The following is a 23327-nucleotide window of genomic DNA, read 5'->3' as shown; positions in this document are numbered from 1 at the left end:
AGGTGGGAGACACCTACTCTGTTGGGTCCCTTGCAATGAGCTAACCTCTTTCTAGGGGACCCAACAGAGTAGGTGTCTTCCAGTTCACCTGAAGACTAAAACAGAGGGGAGGGGGAGACACCTACTCTGTTGGGTCCCTTAGAATGAGCTAACCTCTTTCTAGGGGACCCAACAGAGTAGGTGTCTTCAGTTCACCTGAAGACTAAAACATAGGGGAGGGGGAGACACATACTCTGTTGGATTCCTTGGAAAGAGCTAACCTCTTTCTAGGGGACCCAACAGAGTAGGTGTCTTTCACCTCGCCTGAAGACTAAAACAGAGGGGAAGGGGAGACACCTACTCTGTTGGGTTCCTTGGAAAGAGCAATCTCTTTCTAGGAGATCCAACAGATTAGGCGTCTTCTCCTTCACATGAGGACGGAAACAGATCCAGTTACTGAAACGCTGTTTTCTCTAGCTTCTAGAATACCGGACGGTGGACAAAGTCCGAAAACCCAGTAATTCTTATGTGGTCTGTTAAGTTTCTTCTGGATTTATTTCAATGACTCCGTGGCAGATGATTGGAATATGTGGCATCAAATGAGAAGAAGAATATTGTAGTTGGTTTGTTGAGAAGGAAGTAGGAAAAAAAGAAGATTCGAGCATTTGGCCGGAAAAACCTCCCCCATTCTCTTCCCTCCACACGACGAACCGTTCATATTTAATGTCATTAAACACAATTCTTCTGACTAGACACAAACTAATTTTTTTGTTATACCTGTCGTGAGACTAGGTCAGCGTCTGCTTCGAAAGTATGCCAAGCGAGCCAAGAATCACGACCCTCGTCATATGAAATAGTACATAGTAAGAGAAGCCATATCGTATTCGTTCGGCATAAAGAACAGCCATATCTTGCAGATATTCTATTCACGAATCTGCACTTCTCACATATTTCTTACGAAGCACAAAGATGGAGGAAGGTATGTGGGACTCTATATTACATTACTGAGTACAGAAAGTATCATGAAAGCTTTCCGGACCACAGCCCGTTACGAAGCTACGAACTGGTTGTAATCCATGGAATTATAAAATGGGAACTACAAAGAAAACCAAGTTTTCAGGTGTGAAATCTGGGTCATTTATTCATGAATGTTCTTTGGAAAGTTCCAGGAAATATTGCCCAGCTTCGCTTGTTTTTCTTAAGGTTCATAGCCAAAGGAACGAGACTGTGAATTGACGTCACATTACAAAAACCCATTCTCAGTGTCCATTTTAATAATATAGCATTATACATTTCTTCTCTATGCTCTCTTCTTTGTCTTTGCCTCATAGCTTTTTTTTACGATTTATTTCTTTTATCAATTTTTTTATGTAACCTGTACCTAGACAGCCATAACTTCATAACTAAGAACAGTAAACCCTTCCTTCTAAGTGACCGAAGCGAGTATTAAAATTGGTATCAGATGAATTCTGTTTAAGATAGAACAGCAAGTATCACATAATACTGCCCAGGAATAAAACCTGTCTTCTTTTTACGGCATTCATTTTTATTACTACCTACCAGATGTAAAGTTTCTTTCTGTTCGAGAAGCTCTTTTAGACGCAAAAAATTAATGAATGCCAGAATTTTTCATTGTGTTACAAGATTAGCTTAAAAATTTATTATCATTTAAATAATTTCCTCTCTAATATGGCAAAGAGTTTTGCCATACTTGTATTGCTGGCAGTCATCCAACAGTGTGTTGCTTTCAGATTTTCAGTATGCTTTTTCTTTACTGATTAGGTTAGCTTATGTTCCAGCAGAGGCGCTGCCGAAGTGTTATGTTCGAGGATCGCATTTACGATCTCTTTTTTACGCACTTGGTTGGTGGTATCAAGAGTATATGAGGGTAAGAGGTCGCCTGCTCATGCCAAGCAGCAGATTTAGGGTAACGCCCTAATAGAGTCCTAGCTCTTCCCAGGAATATTAAAACTTTTTACAACTATAGGACTGTTACATCTTGTCGTAAGCCTCATAGGATGGACGGTAATAGCATAATGATGGTCAATTAAATGTGTCTTAATTTCAGTGTAAGTAATAAAGGTTGTTTTTGGAGGCACAGTTACAGTCTGCTATAGTCTTCAAGGTTGCAGACGTCTCTGAGATCTCGAAGTATTCCAGAGAGAAGGAAATTAGTATTATTTGTCTTCTTCCCTACACGATGCTATTAAACCATAAATAGTTATGGTCGTTACTATTGTAATCTTAATGTGTAATCGGAGGTTTCAGATTTTAGAGATATTTTGACACTAACGAGCCTTATACATTAATCGTAAGCAGTTTATATTAACTCCTTGGAGCAGAGATCATCTTAAAAAACTTAGAGATTATTAAGTTTATGAATATTGCGTTGAACATTGTGCACTGCCTGATACATATTTGCCATACACAACGCTTAAATCATTTGGTGGCCCGGAATTTAGTACGTATGCCTGAAATCAGGAAAATATGTGACATATTATTATATTGTATTTAGGCTTCCTGTTGCATTTCTATAACATTCACATAGAACAGTGCAGTTACACTTAAAATGTATGACCGATATTCAATGCAGGTAACAGTTTTGGCGAATTGAAGTACCTGATGATGGCAGGTTGGGGCCGAAACATGTTGTAAAAAGTTAAAATTCTATGGAATAAAGTGGTTGCATTGTTGACGGAACTGTAATATAAATATTCTATATAGGGCCGTGCCATAGCTCAAGCGGTTACTCGCTGGCTTCGCACCGCGGCGGCCCGGGTTCGATCCCCGGTCTGGTCAAGTGGGATTTGTGTTGGACAAAGTGGCGCTGGGGCAGGTTTTCTCCGAGTACTTCGGTTTCCCCTGCCAATCTTCATTCCACCAATTGCTCCACAATCACCCTCACCTATCATCTGGGGCTGGTACAGTAGACCAGAAGTGGCCGCAGTAAAGGGTCTTAATCCCACCCCACTAGCATTAAAAATATTCTATATAAGATATTAGTTGGAAAAACCGCTTGGAAGAGGTCATTTGGAAGACCCAAGACGTAGATTGCAGAGTAATATTTATGTTAGACGTTTTCTTCTCTTCGTGGAAGATGAGAAATGATAACTTGTCAAAGAGGACGCATGAAGGGAACATGATGAATATGCTTCAAGGTAGGTGTGGGCGGCAGGAATATTTCTTGGAAACAACTGAGTGTCTACTTAAGGGGCTGCCGTCTCTTCCACTGCGTTAGTGATTGGGGGGGGGGGGGGAGCTGATGTCGTGGTAAAAGGTAAAGTTGTCTCTGTGCTCAACTAATTAAGCACTGAGCCATGAAGGCGTATGGGGGAATGGATGTATAGATCCACATTTTCTTGACCTCGGCACTAGTTGGATGTGAGTGGTCAGCTTCAGGCCCCGGCCGCTTTACTCCCGGGGAAAGAACCCCCGGTACCCATTGGATAGGAGGTTAGGTGGATCCCAGTGCCTGTATGGAAGACTTAGAGAAGAGAAAATTCTTGACCCTACTGGGAGTCGAACTCTGACCCCTCAGTCGTCCAGCCCGTAGCCAGTCGCTATACCGACAACGCTACCCAGTGTACACACAAAAATGATTTTCCCTATAGCTCCAAAATTCACATATCAAACTTGGTATTAAGGCTGTCGGTAATGTCAGGTAAAATCATAAAACGTTTGGAATTTAAAAGAACACTTAAAGTACAAATTCTGATTGTCTGTAGACTTGTTCATAATGAATACGAGAAGTAAAGAGAAACAGTAAACTTCTGAGAGATTTTCGAAACGATCGTTCGCTTCACGATATGCATTTTTACCGTATGTGCTGTGCGATTCTCAGTCTAGATAATCCAGTTTCGCATAGTAAGAACCGCAGTTCCGGTGACTGAACTTTGTCATTTTAACGCGTCGTCATTTGGCATTTGGTAGCCTGTGTAAAATTTTAAATTACTGTACTTACCCTGGTTAAATAATTCATAGCTCTCGGACTGAATGGTGATGTAGGTTAGGCAAGCAGAATTGAACTTACAGTGTGTGAAAGGCCAGAGTGTAAAACACATATACATACCCACCCATGTAAATGTTTTCACTGTATATCTATTATATGTTAATCGCTTCCCAATCATAGGGAGAAACCATTTTTGTTGATTTGGCAGAATGTGGATCAAAGCAACATGAGTGATCAAATACTGCCGCTGCTAGTAGTATTCTAATTTTTGTCGTTTTTATTGTCAATTTTTAGCTTATTTTCTTTATTTTGAAAAACTGGAAGGAAGCTTATGAGATCATCTTGCTGTCTGTATGTCTGTTACCCCGCCTTTTATTTGCTAGGCAACGGCTGGGTAAATGCTTTCCGGCGGCAACGAATACACACACAACAATAGAACAACTGTTGGACGCCGTGTTTTCTATGCGGTCCCTGCTGTATCAGATCCTCGATATGTAGTGAAACGAAAGCAGTCAGTTAGCTCATCCCATAATTTCTTGCTTATTATTAATTTGTTCATGATACATCTGAGATTTAGGCGCAACCCGATTGTTTGAGACCCATCTTATTTCTCTTAAGTTTCTTCCCCTTGCTTCCAGCGAAATCTGTAAGATAACATAGCCACCGCGTGCTATGAAGATGGATAATGACTCTCTGTAACACATGAAGCTTTGCAGCGGCATAAAATTGTATGTAAACATTTTAAAAATATCCAACTCTTTGGCTTATCTCCATCTGCACCCCCGACTGTCCTCTATTGTCATTGCAGAAGAATGAATACAAAACACAGTTGTATGTGCACACAGTACATCATGATGGAAGGAGTTCAATACCGTTACGAATTTCTTTTGTTCTAAAGGTATCTTCATTGGTTGCATCCTGTTGTGTGTTACAGATATATAGGAATTATGGCACCATCAACACAACAAATACTCAGTTTTATTTTCGATCTTTATACTGCTACATGTTTCGGTCACACAAGACCATCATCAGTCAGTTGTACACAGGAATACATAGACATTGAAATACCGATAAGGATCCTTATCGGTGCAACAGTCGTGTTATTTACAGACATAAAACTCTTGCCTCAAGTAGAAGTTATATTTTTTTTTCCCTGTGGCGCTACAGCCCCAATTTGGGCCTAGGCCTACCTCCATGAATCTCTCCGTTTCACATCGGTTTACTAGATCTTACACATACGGTAGGACTCCTTGGGCGAGTGATCAGCTCGTCGCGAGGCCTCTACCTGTAGACAAACACAGAAAAAGGCACACAAACATTTATGCCCTGAGTGGGATTCGAACCCACGATCCCGGCTTCTGAGCGAGCGAAGACAATGCATGCCTTAGACCGCTCGGCTACCGTGACCGGCGGAAGTTATAATAGAGTAACAAAAATAAGATAAAAGAGAAATATAAGAGTATGTCGTATATCAAATTATAATGTGTTGAAATGAAAAAAATTAAAAGTATGTTAAAAAGTATATTCAAAATGTTAAAAAATGTGAAAGGTTTTTCGATGATAGGTCGAGAATTGTATGCCAACTTAAATATTTTAGGTTTCACTGCTACAGTATAGAAATTGGGCATGTATGTTGTTTGTAAGATCTTATTGTAGAAACTTTCTACGTATTAAGCCCGGTTGTGAAGCCCAGCGACAAGTTACTATGATGTACAGGTTGTAGTGTATGGATATTGGTTTGCTATTCGCACGTTATATATCTTTATATGATCGTACAATATGGCGTATGTGTTCCTTGTCTGGGTGTGTACACGTTCCGTGAGTTCTACACTGTGCGGTGGTCTAGTGGTCAGAGGTCCGGGTTCAATTCCCGACGCTACCAGATTTTCTGAGAAGTATTTGGTCTGGAACGGGGTCCACTCAGCCTCGTGACGATAATTTAGGAGGTATTTCAAGGAAATAGCGGCCCCGGTCTAGAAAACCGGAATTAACGGCCGTGGGGATTTTTTATTGTACAAAAAATTTTGTAACTACAAAAAGGCCTAGGCAATAGCCCATCCGGCCTTCTGTAGCACATTCATATTAAGTCTTAATCTATAATAGCGGTAACCCCACGATTCTTATTACAAATCTTAACTTAAATATAAAAGTATACTGTAAATAATCAGTACAATTACTTCCTTTATTTTTCTTACATATCTATTTTATATAAATGTGGGAATGTTGTTTATGAAGTAACAGACGCCTTGCAGAAGTATTTTTCCTTCTATCCTTAAGAACTCTGTAACTGACTATGGGTATTCTTTTTTGCTGTTCTCAGACAAGCCGTCCATCATTGTTGTCCTTTGGTCCTCGTACTGTTCACAGTCCCAGAAGATATGTACCTCCGTCTGCAGCCAATCACCACATTCGCATTCGGCTGTGGACACAATGTAAAATCTGTTTAGGCTTGTTATATTTTAGCGTCCTGTTGCACTGATTTATGTCCATGATTTATTCTAACCGTGTTACAGTGCATACATTTATTCACCTTACTCTTCTCTCTTGCACTACATGTTTCGGCACTAAAGTGCCATCTTCAGGTGCTTTTCGATGTACGTCAAACTACTTCATTGCATGCCCTGTTGTCTTTATACTAAAATAACTAAAATATACATTCGTCATATATATTGATAAATTTTAAATATTAAAAATATTAAAACTGTTCAGGATTTGTCATCCTTATGTCGTATCTCAATACGCGAGTCACACATACCCAGTAGGCCCAGCAGTATAACACACGCAGTCACAGGAGCAAGACACAACACAAAGCACAATACACACACGAAAGTAGGAAGAATACTCCGATAGAAGAAGATAGGTGTGACTCGCGTATTGAGATACGACATAAGGATGACAAATCCTAAACAGTTTTAATATTTTTAGTATTTAAAATTTATCAATATATATGACGAATATATATTTTAGTATAAAGACAACAGGGCGTGCAATGAAGTAGTTTGACGTACATCGAAAAGCACCTGAAGATGGCACTTTTGTGCTGAAACATGTAGTGCAAGAGAGAAGAGTAAGGTGAATAAATGTATGCACTGTAACACGGTTAGAATAAATCATGGACATGTTTAGGCTTGCTTTAAGACTGGTGTGCCCCGCTGTCACACGGTTTTTTGACACGAAGGCGCGGCGGTTCATTTTCATCTCGGAACCACGGAGATGAGCCTTTCCTGTAGTACCTTTCAAAGTAGCTTTCTCCTCTGCTCCGCTTGGTGCTTTGACAAAAACTGTGAAATACGCTGACAAAGCAGCACCCTCTATCCGCTAAAGTTGGCACTAACTTCGCCGACAAGCGCCGGTCGCTCGGTCGGTATATTTCGCTTGCGGACTAAAACCACTGAGTTTTGTTTGACTCCGTGAATCATCAGGTTACAACGGTCTGGGGTAGAGTTGAAAGGGGATATATTACAAAAGCTTGCACACTTTATTGGAGAAACTTCTTAAGAATGATAATTTCAAAGATTCAGGGATGATAATATTAAATTTACTTAATAGTAATCTGTTTCTCTGAAGTTAATTGTAAACAAACGGCCAAGACAGATTCAGCCTCTGTGTTGGTATTGATGACTTTAGGAATTAAAGTTTTACCCCAGGTTGGCTTTAGTGACATGTCATTTTGAAGACTACTGGTCATTTCCTTCGGTAGTACTTCGTGTCAGCAGGTCACAGTAGCCGCGCTCTATAAGTCATGAACTGTCTTCGCTCGCTCGTACGCTGGGAACTTGTTTGGTGTGTGTATGCGTTTATTTTGTGTTTGTGTTAGCCTGTGTTTAGGTAGAGGTCTTGAGACGGGCTGATCACTCGTCCGAGGAGTCCTACCGTCGGTGAAAAACGATTACGGAACTAAATAAGAGGCCAGGGTCATGAATGATTTGGAAGATCCATTGGGCCGCAAAAATTACATCGTTTCATGGTCGGAGGGTGAAGTGTTTCAGCGGAGAAGGATTATGCTTATTGGCTGACCGGAAATGAGGTGGAAGTGAAGGGGTCGAACCAGAACTGGGTGACTGTAGGGGTAGATGAGGCAATTAGTTACAGAAAGGACAAACTCTTTTATTGAAAGATACGAAGGGAATTAAATAGGTATAATGAAGGTAACCTACGTAAGGATAAATACACGTAGTAAAGTGCAGTCGTGTTGTGAGCTAGAAACCCATTCATATAGAAAAATTATACTACCACAGTCAATAATTTCGTGGACTGGCCGCAAAGCGTCGTTGCAGTGCACTACAGCGGATAGGCTGAGGCACGATATAGTGCTCTGTCAGTTCATCCCTCGTCACAGCAATAGGCAGTTGTGTGCAAATAGTGTAAGCAGAACTACGGCCTCTAATTTACATGCGAGCGGCAGAAATTGAAAATATGGCAGTTTGAAGAACGGACAAACATGAAGTTCTGCCAGAAACTAGGCAAATCCCCTAGCGAAACATTTGGCGTAGGAAGAATTGGCTGTTGCTACACGACAACGCCCCTGCACATCGCTATGTTCTTGTCCAAGAGGAACTGACAAGGCAACAAGTCACCGTTTTGCCATACCCTCCGTACTCACCTGATCTCGCACCCCGCGATTTCTTTCTCTTTCACCGCTTGAAAGCAAAGCTACGTGGTCCTAGATTTCAGTCGTCCGAGGAGTTCGTCAATGCCACGGGAATTTCCCGCCAATATGTTTCAGTAATTTTTTCGGCAGCTATGTCAACGTTGGCAGACTTGCATAGCGGCCAACGGCAACTATTTAGAAGGTCGATGTGGATCTGTGTAAGTGTATGTGAATACCTTGTAATAAGATGCAATAAAATCACAGTCCACAAAATTAATGACTGTACCACGTATTAACTAAGGTTGCAAAGAGTAAAGGATGAGAATCCATATATGAAAGGATCAGTCTTCACCCCCTTAACGAGACTAGGCTAAGATCTTTATCTGTGTACATATACATACATAAGAATGTGTGCACAAGTGAGAATGATTTTGCAGGTCCAAGTTTCCCTTATTAAATTAGGAAAATAGATCAGTGACAAAGTTCAGTGCACAGGGCAAATCATTCGATAGAGCAAGTAATGAAATTTTCTGTCATTTCAGATGTCCAACGCGAGTGAGTCCGCAGGCGGGGAGAAGCCCAACTCTGGCTCGGGGTGCCGCCTGCGAGGGGGCAGCACTTCGTCGGGCAACAATTCCGCCACGCCTCCTCACCAGAACAACAAACAACAACAGCAGCAACAACAACAACAGCAGCAGCAGCAACAACAGCAGCAGCAAGCGCCATCAGGACAACAACAGCAGCAACAGCGCCCCAACAAGCCGTGCTGCTTTTGTTGGTGCTGCTGTTGTAGCTGCTCATGGTGAGTACTGCACATTGCCTATCGCCCAAGCAGTATTAGAAAAAAACTCCGTGGCCCGTAGTCCGCAAGCGAACTATACCGACAGAGCGACCGCCGCTTGTCGTCAAAATTAGTGCCAATCTTTTTGGACAGAGGGTGTCGCTTGGTCAGCGCAACGGATCCCTACGGCCGTTAATCTCGGTTTTCTAGACCGGAGCCTTTATTTCCTTGGAATATCTTCTCACTTATCCTCACGAGGCTGAGTGGACCCCGTTCCAGACCCGGTACTTCTCAGAAAATCTGGTAGCGCTGGAAATCTAACCTGGACCTCTGGATCTGTAGCCAGAAACTCTGAACACTAGACCACAGAAGCCGTCATAAGCAGCACGAGAGATAGTGGAATAATAGTTTTCTCTATCTTTCAGTTGTTTATTATCATTTTTCTTTGATTCTTAATGATTTATTTGTATCTTTATATATTTACGTCTTACTTTCTTAGTTACAATTGTAGGATTGTCAGTATCGGTGTCTTGAATACGATCCACGCGCTGCATTTAACTTAACGCAATATCGAGCAGTTCTTTAGAATGGGCCTATATGCACACATCTCAACCAATAAGTCGACTGGCTACTGGCTACTGTCTGGCCACCTCGTCCAGCCTCCTGTCCAACAGGTAGGAAGGGGAACGTTCTCGGCAGGTAAAACGACCAGAATATATAGCTGACCTCTCACCAACATCTACTTCAGCGGTTAGGAGTGTGTGAAACTTTATTTCTGTTTCCCTATATGTCTACATATCCCTGTAATCACGCACAGAGACATCTTTACCTTTACCTTACCTTCGGAATCATCGTTAAACTTAGAATGCTACTTTCCCATTCAGAATTAACTGAATCAAATATTGCTAAAAAGAAAAGTTTTGGGGAGCTAAGATCAGGCAATTTGAAAGGGAATCTGGGCTTTTTAACCTACTTTCCCTATTATGATAACACGTAAAAGTAGTTGCACTATCTCTGTGTTAAGATTGTATCTCCCCCTATAGTTGCTAGGCAACGGCTTTTTAAGACATTTTCTACGGCAACTAATATGCAACAGTGGAAGAACTGTTGGAAACCTCGTTTTCTGTGTGGTCCATGTCGCATTAATCGAAAGTAGACGATTAATTTATTTCGCTACATGTTTCGAGCTTAATATATTTTTTTAATTCGCTTAGTAGGGAGGGTGGAGTCCAGCTGGGTCCACTCGGCACGGCGGCCACTGATTGGCCTATTGTACCTGCCCCGGGTGATTATGATGATGGAGAATTTGGTGGTATGAAGATTGGCAGGGGAAACCAAAGTATTTGGAGAAAACCCGCCGCAGCGCCACTTTGTCCACCACAAATCCAAATTGACCAGACCCGGGATCGAACCCGGGCCGCCGCCGTGGGAAGGTAGCGACTAACCGCTTGAGCTATGGCGCGGCCATGTTTCGAGCTTAGAGACCATCATGAAGCATTCAGGCACTTTTTAACACTGTCGTTGTTACGACTTTAGAACCTGCTAATGAATAGTTAAAAGAAGGGACTGTAATGAGAACGTATCACAAGAAGAAATCCCTGCATCTTAGTGTATTTTATGTCATCCGTAAAGCGTTGTCGAGAGCTTCGCGAATGTTCTTTGTTCAGCTGCAGGATATAGTTCTGTTCGTCTGATACGCCAGCTTTGCCTTATCATAGTGCCCTGATACGTGTTCTTCTGAAGCATAGTTCTAATGCTACGGCCGCGTGGCGGACGCCATTGCAAACACGATAATCGTACTTCTGCCGGGTCCTTAGCTGCAAGTGTGCACTAAATTAGTGCTGTTTGCAATGACTTATGTAGCTCTTCTCGCTTTTGCTTTAATTTTGTTCCATGTGATTATAAACTTTAATTTGATGGATCTCAGTTCGAACTCTGACCGCAATCTTAATATTCACCGCTACGAATTTGTAATATACGCAATTAACATTTATTTATTAGACCTACTGCAATTAAAGAACAACAAATACGTTATGTAGTCACGTTTTTAGGTTATGCTTAATGATACTAATATGCTTTATCCCGTAACTGTCAAAAGTAAATGTAACAAATTCATGTGAATGTGTGTATTAAGGCATAGAATAAGGACATTGCAAAGAATCAACAAATACGTGTATGACGACAAGATGATCAGGTTATTCTCTGCTTATTTTTCGTCTTTATGTTTTACTAACGTTCCGGCAATTGTTTATGACTTCCGTTGGATTAATTCCTGTTTTTACATAAGTTATAACATTGCTATCACTGCCGATTGGATCGATAAATTCGTCCACAGGGAATCCGACTACATGCATTGTGTTTTAATGTTGATATAGTATGTATTCATGCCTTCGGGCTGGCTGATAATTTCTGAATACCACATTGAACCAACCTGGTATGTCATCTTTTTTCTTTAACTGGAACTCCCACTTAGAGGGTTACTTGGCTTCTGTCAGTAGCCTGTAGGGAAATTGCAGATGTATCTAGTTCGAAGTGGTAAACTTATTTTATTTTCCTTGCAGATATCATATGGCAAGTTTGTCGTTTGAAATACTCTGCAGTTGCACAGGGTCTAAAGAGCCTTCTCTTATCGGTCTAAGATATCTAGATATCTTGTTTTCGGGTTTTGAATGTGTTTGTTTCTTTTCGATCTATTCGGTAGCTTATCATATTCTTGAATCTTTGAGTATGAGGTAAGTAGGTCATTTGCAGTTGCGCCCTCTTGCAAGACTCTTTCATGGATCTTTTGAAGGGGCTCTTTAATGATACGAGTATCCCCATTGATTAGTTAACATTGCAGCTTCGTTTTCGGAAGGTTCCTTGTTCGATTGTTGGAACGGGAATTCATTATCCTGGCAGGTGCATTTCGTGTTTCTATCAAACTCCAGAGTACCTTGAAATAGCCACAGCCGCTTCTGTCCAAATCCCTTCCCTTCATCTTCCTGCCTCGATGTTATCTAACATACGCAGCTTAGAAACGGTTATTAAATACTTAAAAAAATCAGATTTTAGTAGTCATTGACTGCTCGCACTGAAACACAGAAAACTGTCGGTCAGTTAGATCGCCTTTGCATGAAGTTGACATTGTGGCAACTGAGAAACTCCTTGCCACGAATTGTTTCTTCTGCAGTTGTGGTATGTTTGTTTGGACAGCAGCGTTCTGCTGATTATTCCCTATCCACCTTTCAAAACTCTTCATCTATTTACTTCATTAGTCTGGTTGTAGAATATTATATTTATCAGTTCACTAAAGAAAAGAACGGCTGTACTCTCAAATTGTACACAGCATAAAAATTTGCTTCTTTACGTCCAGTAAGCTTTACTGTGAACATTATTAATATAAAGTGATAGAAATAGTTACATTATTTTAGTCGTGAAAGAAAATGATATTACTAGACAGCCGATGTAACCGAAATTCATATTTAGTGATAAGTTGTATACTCATATGTGACAGATGACTGGTAAGTTGAAAGAATTGGAAATAAATAAGTACAGGTATCATAAGGAACTTACCAGACAGACAGACAAAGGGATTTGTGTCCATAAGGCATGCTACCCGCTACGCATGCGCATTGAGAACCTCTGTGGGGCTGGTTAAGACTCTAGTTCGGAATTCTGGTCCATAAACTTGTATTACTTCTGACAGAAATTAAAATTAGTATGGTGTGTATATATATAACCACATCCTTTTGAAACAAGGGACTTTTTAAACTCGCATTTACAACCTTAAAAAATGTTTGACACATAGGTATTTTCACACAAAATCTGGGCTTCCGGTTATCTGTTTTTTCTTCTTAGTTTATATAACAAAGCTTCCAATATCTCCGACTGTAAGAATTGAAAATTTGGATGATAGTGATTGTCCAGTTTTAAGGTGTTATTCGTGAAAATATCTAGAGGGAGTGACAAAAACCTTGAGAAACTTCAATCACTGTTCCTATCGAGGCTCTAGTTGTACACATCTCGAATACAAGTGAAACCCTTACAATCTGCGCCAACATGCTCCCCTAGATTTCTTCGCAATACCGTACCAGGTGCAGTGTCTGCCGTGTCATTGCGTGCTGACCAAGTGACTAAATTCGTATAAACAAGCATGATTATACAACTTTATTGAACGTCACAACACAACAAACACAAAAATCAAGGATAGCGCCCAGCTATGGTTTCGCTACATGTTTCAGCCACTAACGGCCATCATCAGGCAAACACATATTAACAAACATATACCACTGAACTGCAGTACATTAGATTGGATACAATGTTATTAATCATTTAAAATACTTTGCGTAAAAATACAATAAGTCAGATTATATAAAAAACTAAAAGTTATTGTATAAAACAAGATAAAATTTAATTGATGTTTTACAACATCGAATCGGTCGTTGATTTATCACTTTAAATACTTTCCACGTACAAATTGGAAATTCGATATTTCTTGTTTCTTAATTTTCGTTTCTTCGAAACTTGTAGCGAAACCATAGCTGAGCTCTGACCTTGATTTTTTCTGTTGTGTTGTGTTGTGTTGTGTTGTGACGGTTCAATTCAATAAAGTTGTATATTGTAACACAGCAGGATGCACGAAATGAAAAGCGTGATTGTAGTACAACTTGTCCTTCCATTCTTCCTTATGGAAAACGTTTTAAGTAATAGGCATGCACTGCAGTGTTATGCCTATGACACGACATTAATATTTCCTTTCTTTTCCTCATTTCTTTCTTACTTCCTCTCCTTCATTCTTTTTTTTCCCTTTGTTTTCCTCTTGTCAGTGCATGCTGTTTGCTTCTTTGGCTCGTCTCCGAAAATACTGCGATATACAAATTTACTGACGTTTAATATCCCACAGTCTTTGAATACCCCTTTCATTCTGCATATAAAATTAGTTCCATATACTGACTATTAAGTCGTATAGAATAAATTGTAAATGATCCTGAATATTTTGGATACTAGATGCACTCTTTCGGGCTTATTCGGTTTGCCTGCTGACTGACACAAATTAAGCACGATACATTGGCACTTGAACACATGGTGGTAAAAAGCAGCTATGCATCCCAGAACCTAGTTAGTTAGTTAGTTATTGGAGAGGGTGGGTTTCCCCATGCACCGCGACCAGTTTGATCTATTGTGCTTCCCTCTATGATATTCTACCAGTCTCTATACCCTACCGATATTGGTGCGTACCATCAGTCCCGACCGAGCCAGCGAGTTCGGCCTCTACTGGCTTGGCGATATCTGTAATGCTTCCCCCATCTACAAGAGGCGTTAGAGACTACTGTTGGGCAGGAAACGTCCTTGAATTTGGCTCTGTGACCTCCATTGGAGATATGAGGTTCTTTTACGTGCCGTAAAGCTACGACACGGGACCCACGGCTTAAAGTCCCTCCCGGAGGACTTGTTCCCTGAAATTTCCCGCCATTAAAAATTCCACGACATCCGCCGGGTATATGAACCCGCGTACCACGAGTCATGAGGTGGGAACGTTACCTCTAGACTACGGAGGCCGCTATCCCAGAACCTAAGATATAAGTCCGTGATATAGCAGCGAATTCAGATATAGGATATACGAGTAGATACAGTTATTCGCTCATTTATTTTGTGTTGCAGGAACCCGTGCTTTAGCAGCCTGATCTACTTAAACCTCTCTCTTGTAGTCTGTGGATGCCATTATGTCTGATTAGTTAACAAGGAATTTATTCAGCACAACACATATTTACAATAATGTACTATGATACACCTATGAGATTAGTTCTCTGTGGCAATTGCCGTTCACAGATTCCGGTTGAGTCCTTTCTCCTCTGTGAGCGTCGTATGGCCTGGCCCTGTGAATCTCTTACTCTCTTATCCTCACAGCAGCACTTCACTGGTAACAACACTACACTCACTGAACTCCTTGTCGCCTGCTACTGTTTCAGGCACCTGATCTGTTGGTAATATTCTAGAATTTTCGAGGATGAACCCCGGTCGGTCTTCCGAACTTTCGGGAGATTTAGAGTGATTGCCCGTAGGCGCTGACGTCCTACTCCTTCCGATTTTGTAGAGATGGAGGGTATAGATGTCCCAATAGGATGAGAGGCGCGCGCAAGCCAGGCGGCGCACTCACACTACGTTCATGGCAATTCCCATGCCAGTTCTTTATTAAAATCGCTTTTAATTTCTGTCATGGCACATTTACTTTTATTATGTAATTACAAGTAATTATAAAATTTAGTGTGTGTGTGTGTGTGTTGGCATNACTACGTTCATGGCAATTCCCATGCCAGTTCTTTATTAAAATCGCTCTGTCATGGCACATTTACTTTTATTCTGTAATTACACGTAATTATAAAATTTAGTGTGTGTGTGTGTGTGTTGGCATCCCTACACAGAAAACATGGACTTCAAGAGAAACGTTGAAGTAACGTACATAGCACGACTTATAATTTTAATTGTTCTCCTGTAACAGCATATTTCGAGCGAGATATACCTAAACTGCTTACCGTAAAGGAGAGAGCGAGAAAGAAGTGAGGTAGGAACATGACTATAGGACGGACAAATAAGACGGGTGGGAAAGAAATGAAGGTACGAAAGGGATAAAGGTGAAGAAGAATTGTGTAATGTTTGATTACCCTGTCACCATGTTGGCCTTTCAGACTTGTTATATAAATGCATTATTTTCTAGACAATGACAATATAGTTGACATAACAAATGGAGTGACTTTCTATTGAATTTTAGACGGGCTTTGCATTGGTCGTTGATACAAGTTGTACTTACCTATGCGGCATCCTCTTCGATGTAAAGCGGAGAAATGCAATTTGCGTGCATTTAATTTCAGATCAAAAAAATTTAATTAACTACACATACACATATTCCAACACATGTTAATGTTGAAGAAAGCAGTCTTCTGGGATTTGGCACCGTGTATATGTGGTGTTAACCGACGTTTCGGAGGAATGTATCGCCTCCATCAGCACCCTGCTTTTACCGGTTCTCACGGTCTCTTAGCTTGCAGATTTCTTATATTTTTTCTTCTACCCTGAAGATGGAGGCGATACGTTCCTCCGAAACGTCGGTTAACACCACATATACACGGTGCCAAATCCCAGAGGACTGCTTTCTTCATAGTCACCGCCGTGAAAGCCTCAAATCTTACATGTTAATTTTATTTTTTAGTTGCATAAGAGATATTCCTATGTATTGTGTTAAAAGTCGTTATAACCGTCTGTTTACTGTGCCAAACTTTGTGTTCTGCAGTGTTCCACAAAAAGCGCATACAATTAAATTATTCTTAATCGCGTCTAATACGAAAAACGTGTTCAATATCGAAATCATAATCTGGCCATTCGCATAACAAACTGAGCTACGAACAGCTTCTGTAGAGACCCATTCATTCCTTTATCAATGGCCGTACGAAGTCATTCTATAATCGTTTTCGATGAAATATCTTGTACTATTCCTATATCTAGAGTTGTTTAAGAACTTTTATGTGTGCAGTATCCTTAAACGTTATGTATGGAATGTAGTATGTAGTTCATTTTTAAATACTTCAAAATTCTTTTAAAACATTGATAAAAATAAATATGTATCTGAGAAACTATGGAGCGATTCGGTATTTGATGTTCCGTAAGGAAAATATTCCCTGTTTCTCATTCAGTAATTCTCTTAGTTACTGCTTTCATGCGATGTATGGCTGAGAGTAGATTCGGTATCAAAATGAGATTCTTACGTGTTTAAAGTCGAAGTTAACTTGAATCTTCGGTCGATATTTTGCTTTTCAAGTCAGTAATGAAAAAATAAATATATATATATAGGCATTTTTTCCTTTCCATTTGTCCCTCGACTATCGTTCGTGTTTCGTTGTCTGTTTTGTCATTAGAGAACAACAAAGATGCTAGATTATTTTCGTTCAAAGAAAACCATTTAGAAATCTGGAAAGTAACCTACAGAATGTTCATTGTCGGATTTAAGAATAAACTTGTTTCATGAAGTAATGTCTCTTCCTTTGCTATACTAAAAACGTGAAGGGAAACGAGACAAAGAAATGGATTTGCGCAGTATATCAAGCATGTTTCCTTAATTAACACGCGTTCTGTAGAGTTTAATAGTGGCGTACTGCCATTCTGAGGGTCATTGTGTTGAATTTATTATTTTAACTCATTTTAACTTCAGACTAGGTCGCGCCATAGCTCAAGCGGTTATTCGCTGGCTTCCCACCACGGCGGCCCGGGTTTGATCCCGGGTCTGGTGAAGTGGGATTTGTGGTGGACAAAGTGGTGCTGGGACGGGTTTTCTCCGAGTACTTCGGTTTCCCCTGCCAATCTTCATTCCGCCAATTGCTCCACACTCACCCTCACCTATCGTCTGGGGCGGGTACAATAGGCCAGAAGTCCTACTGGGACTTAGTCCCAACCCACTTGCAATAAAAAAAAACTTCAAACTAACTTTATATAACTTCTTAATTTGTTTGTGGACATTTATGCCCAATTTATAGTTTTTTCTCTTCCTTCCCATTCAGGGTCCAGGCCTCTTATTCAGTTCCGTAATCACAGACGATAGGACTTCTTGGACGAGTGATCAGTCCGTCGCAAGGCCGCTACCTACACACAGGACAACACAAACACAGAATAAATGCACACACAGACATCCATGCCTTGAGAGAGATTCGAACCAACGATCCCAGCTTTCGAGCGAGCGAAGACAGTTCATGCTTTAGACCGTGCGGCTACTGTGACCGGCCCAATTTATAGTTTGCCATACGTAAATACAAATAGTTCAATTTTATTTTAAGAAAACAGAAAACCCGACAGAAAGAGACATTTAAAGAGACCTAAGTTTAGATGGTTTTTAATGAAGTGGCGTGTGAGGACGTGAACTAGCTAGCTCAGGATAACGTCCATTGGCAGGCCCTTTTGAACACGGTAATAAATTTATTTTGATGTTAAATCTAAAACGTCCTCTAAATCCGCTATACGGCATTGGAGATTAATGAAATGAATTGGCAGATAGACACGACGGCCTAGTGCCAGCAAACTTAGCGGACTCTGTGAGAGTACAGTATAAAATCATTTTAGGGCATTTATAGAATTTTATAGATTTTATTAACCACTACACTGCCTGGAAATCGCGTAGGGGTGGAGGTGTAGGACCCTGCCATTCTATGTGGCAATAGATTTATAAAGATAATTTCTTTAATGTAAAACTACACGCTTACTTACTTACTTACTTACTTACGCACTCATGGAGCTGAGCCCTTCTTGAGGAGCTTCCAGTTCTGCAGCTACCAAAGAATTTCCCAGCATTTTATGGAACCCTAAGGTTCATCACCGTGCTCACAAGAGCTCTCCACTGGTCCCTATCCTGAGCCAGATTTATCCAATCCATACCATCCCATCCTATCTCTCTAAGATCCATTCTAATATTGTCCACCCACCTACGCCTTGGTCTTCCCTGTGGTCTCTTTCCTTCTGGGCTTCCAACCAATATCCTATACGAATTCATCGTCTCCCCCATTCGTGCTACATGACCTGCCCACCACATCCTCCTTGACTTGATCATTCTAATTATACTTGGAGAAGAGTACAAGTTATGAAGCTCCTCATTATGCAGTTTTCTCCAGCCTCCTATGATTTCATCTCTCTTTGGTCCAAATATTCTCCTCAACACCCTGTTCTCAAACACCCTCAGTCTATGTTCCTCCCTTAATGTCAGAGACCAAGATTCACACCCATACAGAACCAGAGGCAAAATTATAGTTTTGTATATTCTAATTTTTATGTTTTTGGACAGCAGACGAGAAGACAAAAGGTTCTGGACTGAATGGTAGCAAGCATTACCCGAGTTCAATCGCCTCTTAATTTCCTCCTGAATCAGGTTTCGATCTGTTATCGTTGTCCCCAAATATTTGAACTGTGCCACATTTTAAAAAACGACACGCTAGCTGCACGAAACCTGTATCCATCAGTATATTTCCCTTTAATGACGATAACTAATTAACCATTACAGAGATTCGTGGAAGTTTGTAATCACACATACATGTCTATAAGTCATGTATATAAAAAAGAATATTCTAAACAGACTTCCTAATCCTGAAACAGCCAAACACCAGATCCGAGATGAAACCCACAACTTGAAGAAGGAATAAGTGATAATGTGCCCTTTTGTGCCCTGCTCCACTATCTCTTCGTTCACTGCGAATCGCACGTGAAAATATGCGGGATTGAACGCAGCCCTCCGCTACCAAAAACAAGCACCTAACAGCCTGGGCTATGGCACGACCTGTATGAAACATTTTTGTATGATAGTTAGGAATACGGTGACTGTGCAAGTTTTTGAGATTATGTATGACAAATATACAATGTAATATGTATCTGCACTAGTAACATCTATGTGCATGTTATATGAATATTAATTTATAGTTCACATAGGCCTTACGATACAGATTGAAGCTTTTTAAAAAACTAATTGGCATAAGTTGATGCCAGAATGCCATGCTTTCTTCACTGTAGTTGAGCGCACTGAGTCCACAATATAACATGAAGTCTGAATTATTCATATACCTACAGTATGACTGGATATTGTGATACAGTTAAAGTTATACTGTATATCCTAGTATAACTATTAAGTCACTGCCATAACAAAGTTCCGAAAAAGGTATTATATTTTTTGGATCTTACAACTAAATGCAGCATAAGGCTATACTTTGAAAACAGATGTACAAGTCTTCTCCTAAAATATGAGGGGTATTTGTTTAGTTCTCAAGTTTTGTGATAGTGGTCGATTCAGTGTTTTCATTGCTTACTTTATTAATTATAATTATTAAGTTCTATGTATTCTCTGGTGCAAGGCCTCATATGTGATAGCTTCACTATTTCTTAGCTCTCACAGATGGTTTGTGTTTTGCTTGGTTTATAAGCCCCTTCTGAAAGTGGCATAGTTTTCCGGAGATAGGGGCTAGCTCTGTCTATTGGACCCAACAGTAGGTTTTACCTGAAGACGGAGACAGAATCCAGTCCCCGAAACGTTGTGTTTTGAAAAGAAGCAGGACGGTTTTTTTAGGAACAGACAAGATGATGGATAATGTCCAACAACATATTAATTGAAATTAATTTATTCTTTAAGTTATTTGTTGTCTGTTCAGATAATTTTATTCATCGCCGTGTCTTGTGTGCCCAACCAGGATCGTTTTGAACGATAAATCTGTTTTCAAAGGGCCTCAGCTTCTATCTCGGCTGTAATACCCCCACCCCAAATTAAATTAAATTAAAACTTTAAACTATAAAAACGACACGTTGCTTGAAGACGTGGTTGAATCGAATTCCCGAAACTATATATATATGTGTTGTTTATTCAGTTTTTTAGTTAACAACTGTAGGTTGCAGCGTCAAATGGTAGTATGTTTAGTAAATTATGAATTGAAAGGATGTGGAAGGATATGTTGGCATAATTTATCTGGAAGGACCAAGTAAAACCAAGAAAATCCTCAGTCAAGCTAGTCTGTCTCCCCTTCTATATTTAAGCCGAGCACTTGTCGAATACAAGTCTGAAGCCTTACCGCTTGAGCGAACAGGCATTATATATATATATATATATATATACATACCCTATACAGTTATATACGCGATACCTCTGTTATTTTAATATATGAACTTGCTGTGAATAGTGTATTTAACTCAGTAGGTACATTGTGATCCGTTGGCCAGGAATTGAATCCAGCTGATTCATTCTTCATGAAAGGTGTCATACTGTTCTACTTGGTAGCAATAATATGTTCTAACAGGACGGCTCTCTGAACTTAATTTTAATTTAGGTAACAGCAAGCTATATTCCCATGTGATCTGTTGATATTTCTGGTTATTAGTAATAGCTCTTGAGAATGATCTTAAAATGGTGTCCATAGAGTTTGTTTAAAGAACGTTCATCTCATGTAAATCCATTTTAAATCACTCTCCCTGTTCAAAAATAAAATTGGGACACTCGTATTTTCATCTGTAACAGACGAGTTATTGTTCGCATATTTTTTCTTAATATATTATTATTGTCACGGACAGTAATTTATAATTTTAAAACTTTAATTCTTTTCTTGTTATTGCTTCGTGATGTAGGAATAAATGGTAAGTGAGAATCCTTTTGGATTTTGTGGATTTGTTGCGCATGTCTGTTGTAGTGTGTAGTCCCTGGAATTATTGTTCTCTTTATGTTTATTATTGGTTGTGTTAGTGTGGCTTTATTTGTAGTCCCAAATTACATTCTTATGAGGTTTCTCTGATGCGAGAAATAGTTTCAGGCCCGAAGAGTGTACGAGTAAGACTGAATTGAAATATGCAGATTCTATAGGGTTCTGACGATGGTGTCTAACTCTCAGGATAATCAGGGGTTTGGGCTTTGTCCAGAGTCAGAGTTACTTTACGACTTGCGGTTTACCGCCAATCAGGTCTTCTTGGCGATAAGCCCCTTGAGACTCAGGGCAAGTAATTTTATTTTCCAACTGAACAATTGCGGTTATACCCTTTATGTAAGATCCTCTCTTGCGAGAGGATGGGTCTGTAGTTTACAATTGCTGATGATCCTCGCCAGCGCAGTCATTCCCAGATCCGAGTCCTTCGGGACTCATGACCACATTTTATTGTCTCAGATTCGAGACTCCCTCAACCTGAAGACCAGGTCCCCATATTTATATCCCCCAGGAACATTGTGGCCTGGTTATACCCCTACGCATTTGGCTCCCTTTTCGTCGCCTCGTATGACTCGAAGGGCTACGATGGAGGTATTCAGCTCATGCCTTGTCAAGGTCAGAGATACGTTACGACCGATGGTCAATCGGCCAGTCTGTCTTGGAATAAAGCACTCATCTGGGGCTTGAGGCCAGATCCTTATTACTGTAAGACAGTTGCAGGTTTGTTGATGTGGGGCGCACTCTCTGACGAGAGGACGGGTCTATAGTTTGCCAGAGTCATAGTCAGCAGTAATAAGTCTGTTGTCAGTATGTACAATTTACATTTTACATGTTATTAAATATATGTATATGGGGCATATGTAAAGCCTCTGTCAGTCCAAGCTCAATACAGCAGATCATGCCCTATTATTAGTAGCTGCTGCTGCAACAGCAGTCTTCTCACTTAAACGGTCGTATGCTTGACCGCCACCAAGTTTAAGCCTCTTATATTTTCTGTGTCGGGTTTCGCCTTCTTCAATGTTGCGAACATTTGCATTTTCATGATTTTGTATGACTTCTGCTTGTTTCCTGCATAATTTTTGTTATTGAGTCATATATGTACGGAAGTTTGAAAGCCATGTGCAAATCTCGAATCTGTGTCCGCCTTGGAAAATTTCAAATAGTGTGGAGAACTTTGTTTTGCGGGCGCTGCGATTTCAGTAAACGGTTGTCTGCCGCAAACTCCCAGGCAGGGCAAGCATAAGCCATTATCTTCCTAATGAGTGCTTTGTGGAGGGTCAGTTTAATGTTAGTGCTTAGTCGCTCACTTTCGAACAGGGAATATGCTCTAATAAATGTTCTAAAGGCCTTGGCTTCGATCATTCCAATATGTAATCTCCATGTAACTTTCTTATCGAAGATTACGCCGAGATATTTTACACTATTTACAGATGGAATGTTTCGTACATTCAGTGTAAGATGGGACTCAGGTGATCGACGACTACGAGAAAAGTAAATCCGAGTCCTATTTTGATTAATTTTAATATTCCAACTCTCACACCAGGTCTCAATTGAGCTGAGAACACGCTCGAGTTTTCTGACAACAAAACTCTACTTTCGATCTGTCGCGTAGAGACAAGTGTCTATAGCAAGGAGGACTATGTAAACAGACATGATGTCAGTATAACTACAGCTTTATAAATGCCTGAGACTAGGCTTTGTCGAGGGGAGATAGCAGGAAAATATGCAATAATAATCATGATAAAACATACACAGACCTGAAACCAGAATAGAAAGAGGGGTTAACATTTTATGCAACAAACGTAAACTATTAAACGAAGTCCGCGAAAACTGCTGCATAGG

General features: G+C 40.3%; 1 protein-coding gene across 3 annotated transcripts in view; it reads left to right on the top strand.

Annotated features, from left to right (window-relative positions):
* LOC111875437 (regulator of G-protein signaling 20) overlaps window positions 1-23327 on the top strand; it is a 300561-nt gene that overhangs the window by 170166 nt on the left and 107068 nt on the right. For 2 of the 3 annotated variants that reach the window (XM_033755811.1, XM_033755812.1), the window contains 2 exons: window positions 9062-9321; window positions 21415-21423. In XM_033755811.1, coding sequence (XP_033611702.1) covers window positions 9062-9321; window positions 21415-21423 — 269 coding nt within the window. The remainder of the gene's footprint in view (window positions 1-9061; window positions 9322-21414; window positions 21424-23327) is intronic. The other variant, XM_033755813.1, reaches the window with a different exon arrangement.

This window comes from Cryptotermes secundus, unplaced genomic scaffold, assembly GCF_002891405.2.
Source record: "Cryptotermes secundus unplaced genomic scaffold, Csec_1.0 scaffold304, whole genome shotgun sequence".
NCBI lineage: Eukaryota > Metazoa > Arthropoda > Insecta > Blattodea > Kalotermitidae > Cryptotermes > Cryptotermes secundus.
This window is presented reverse-complemented; position numbering and strand designations above follow the sequence as displayed.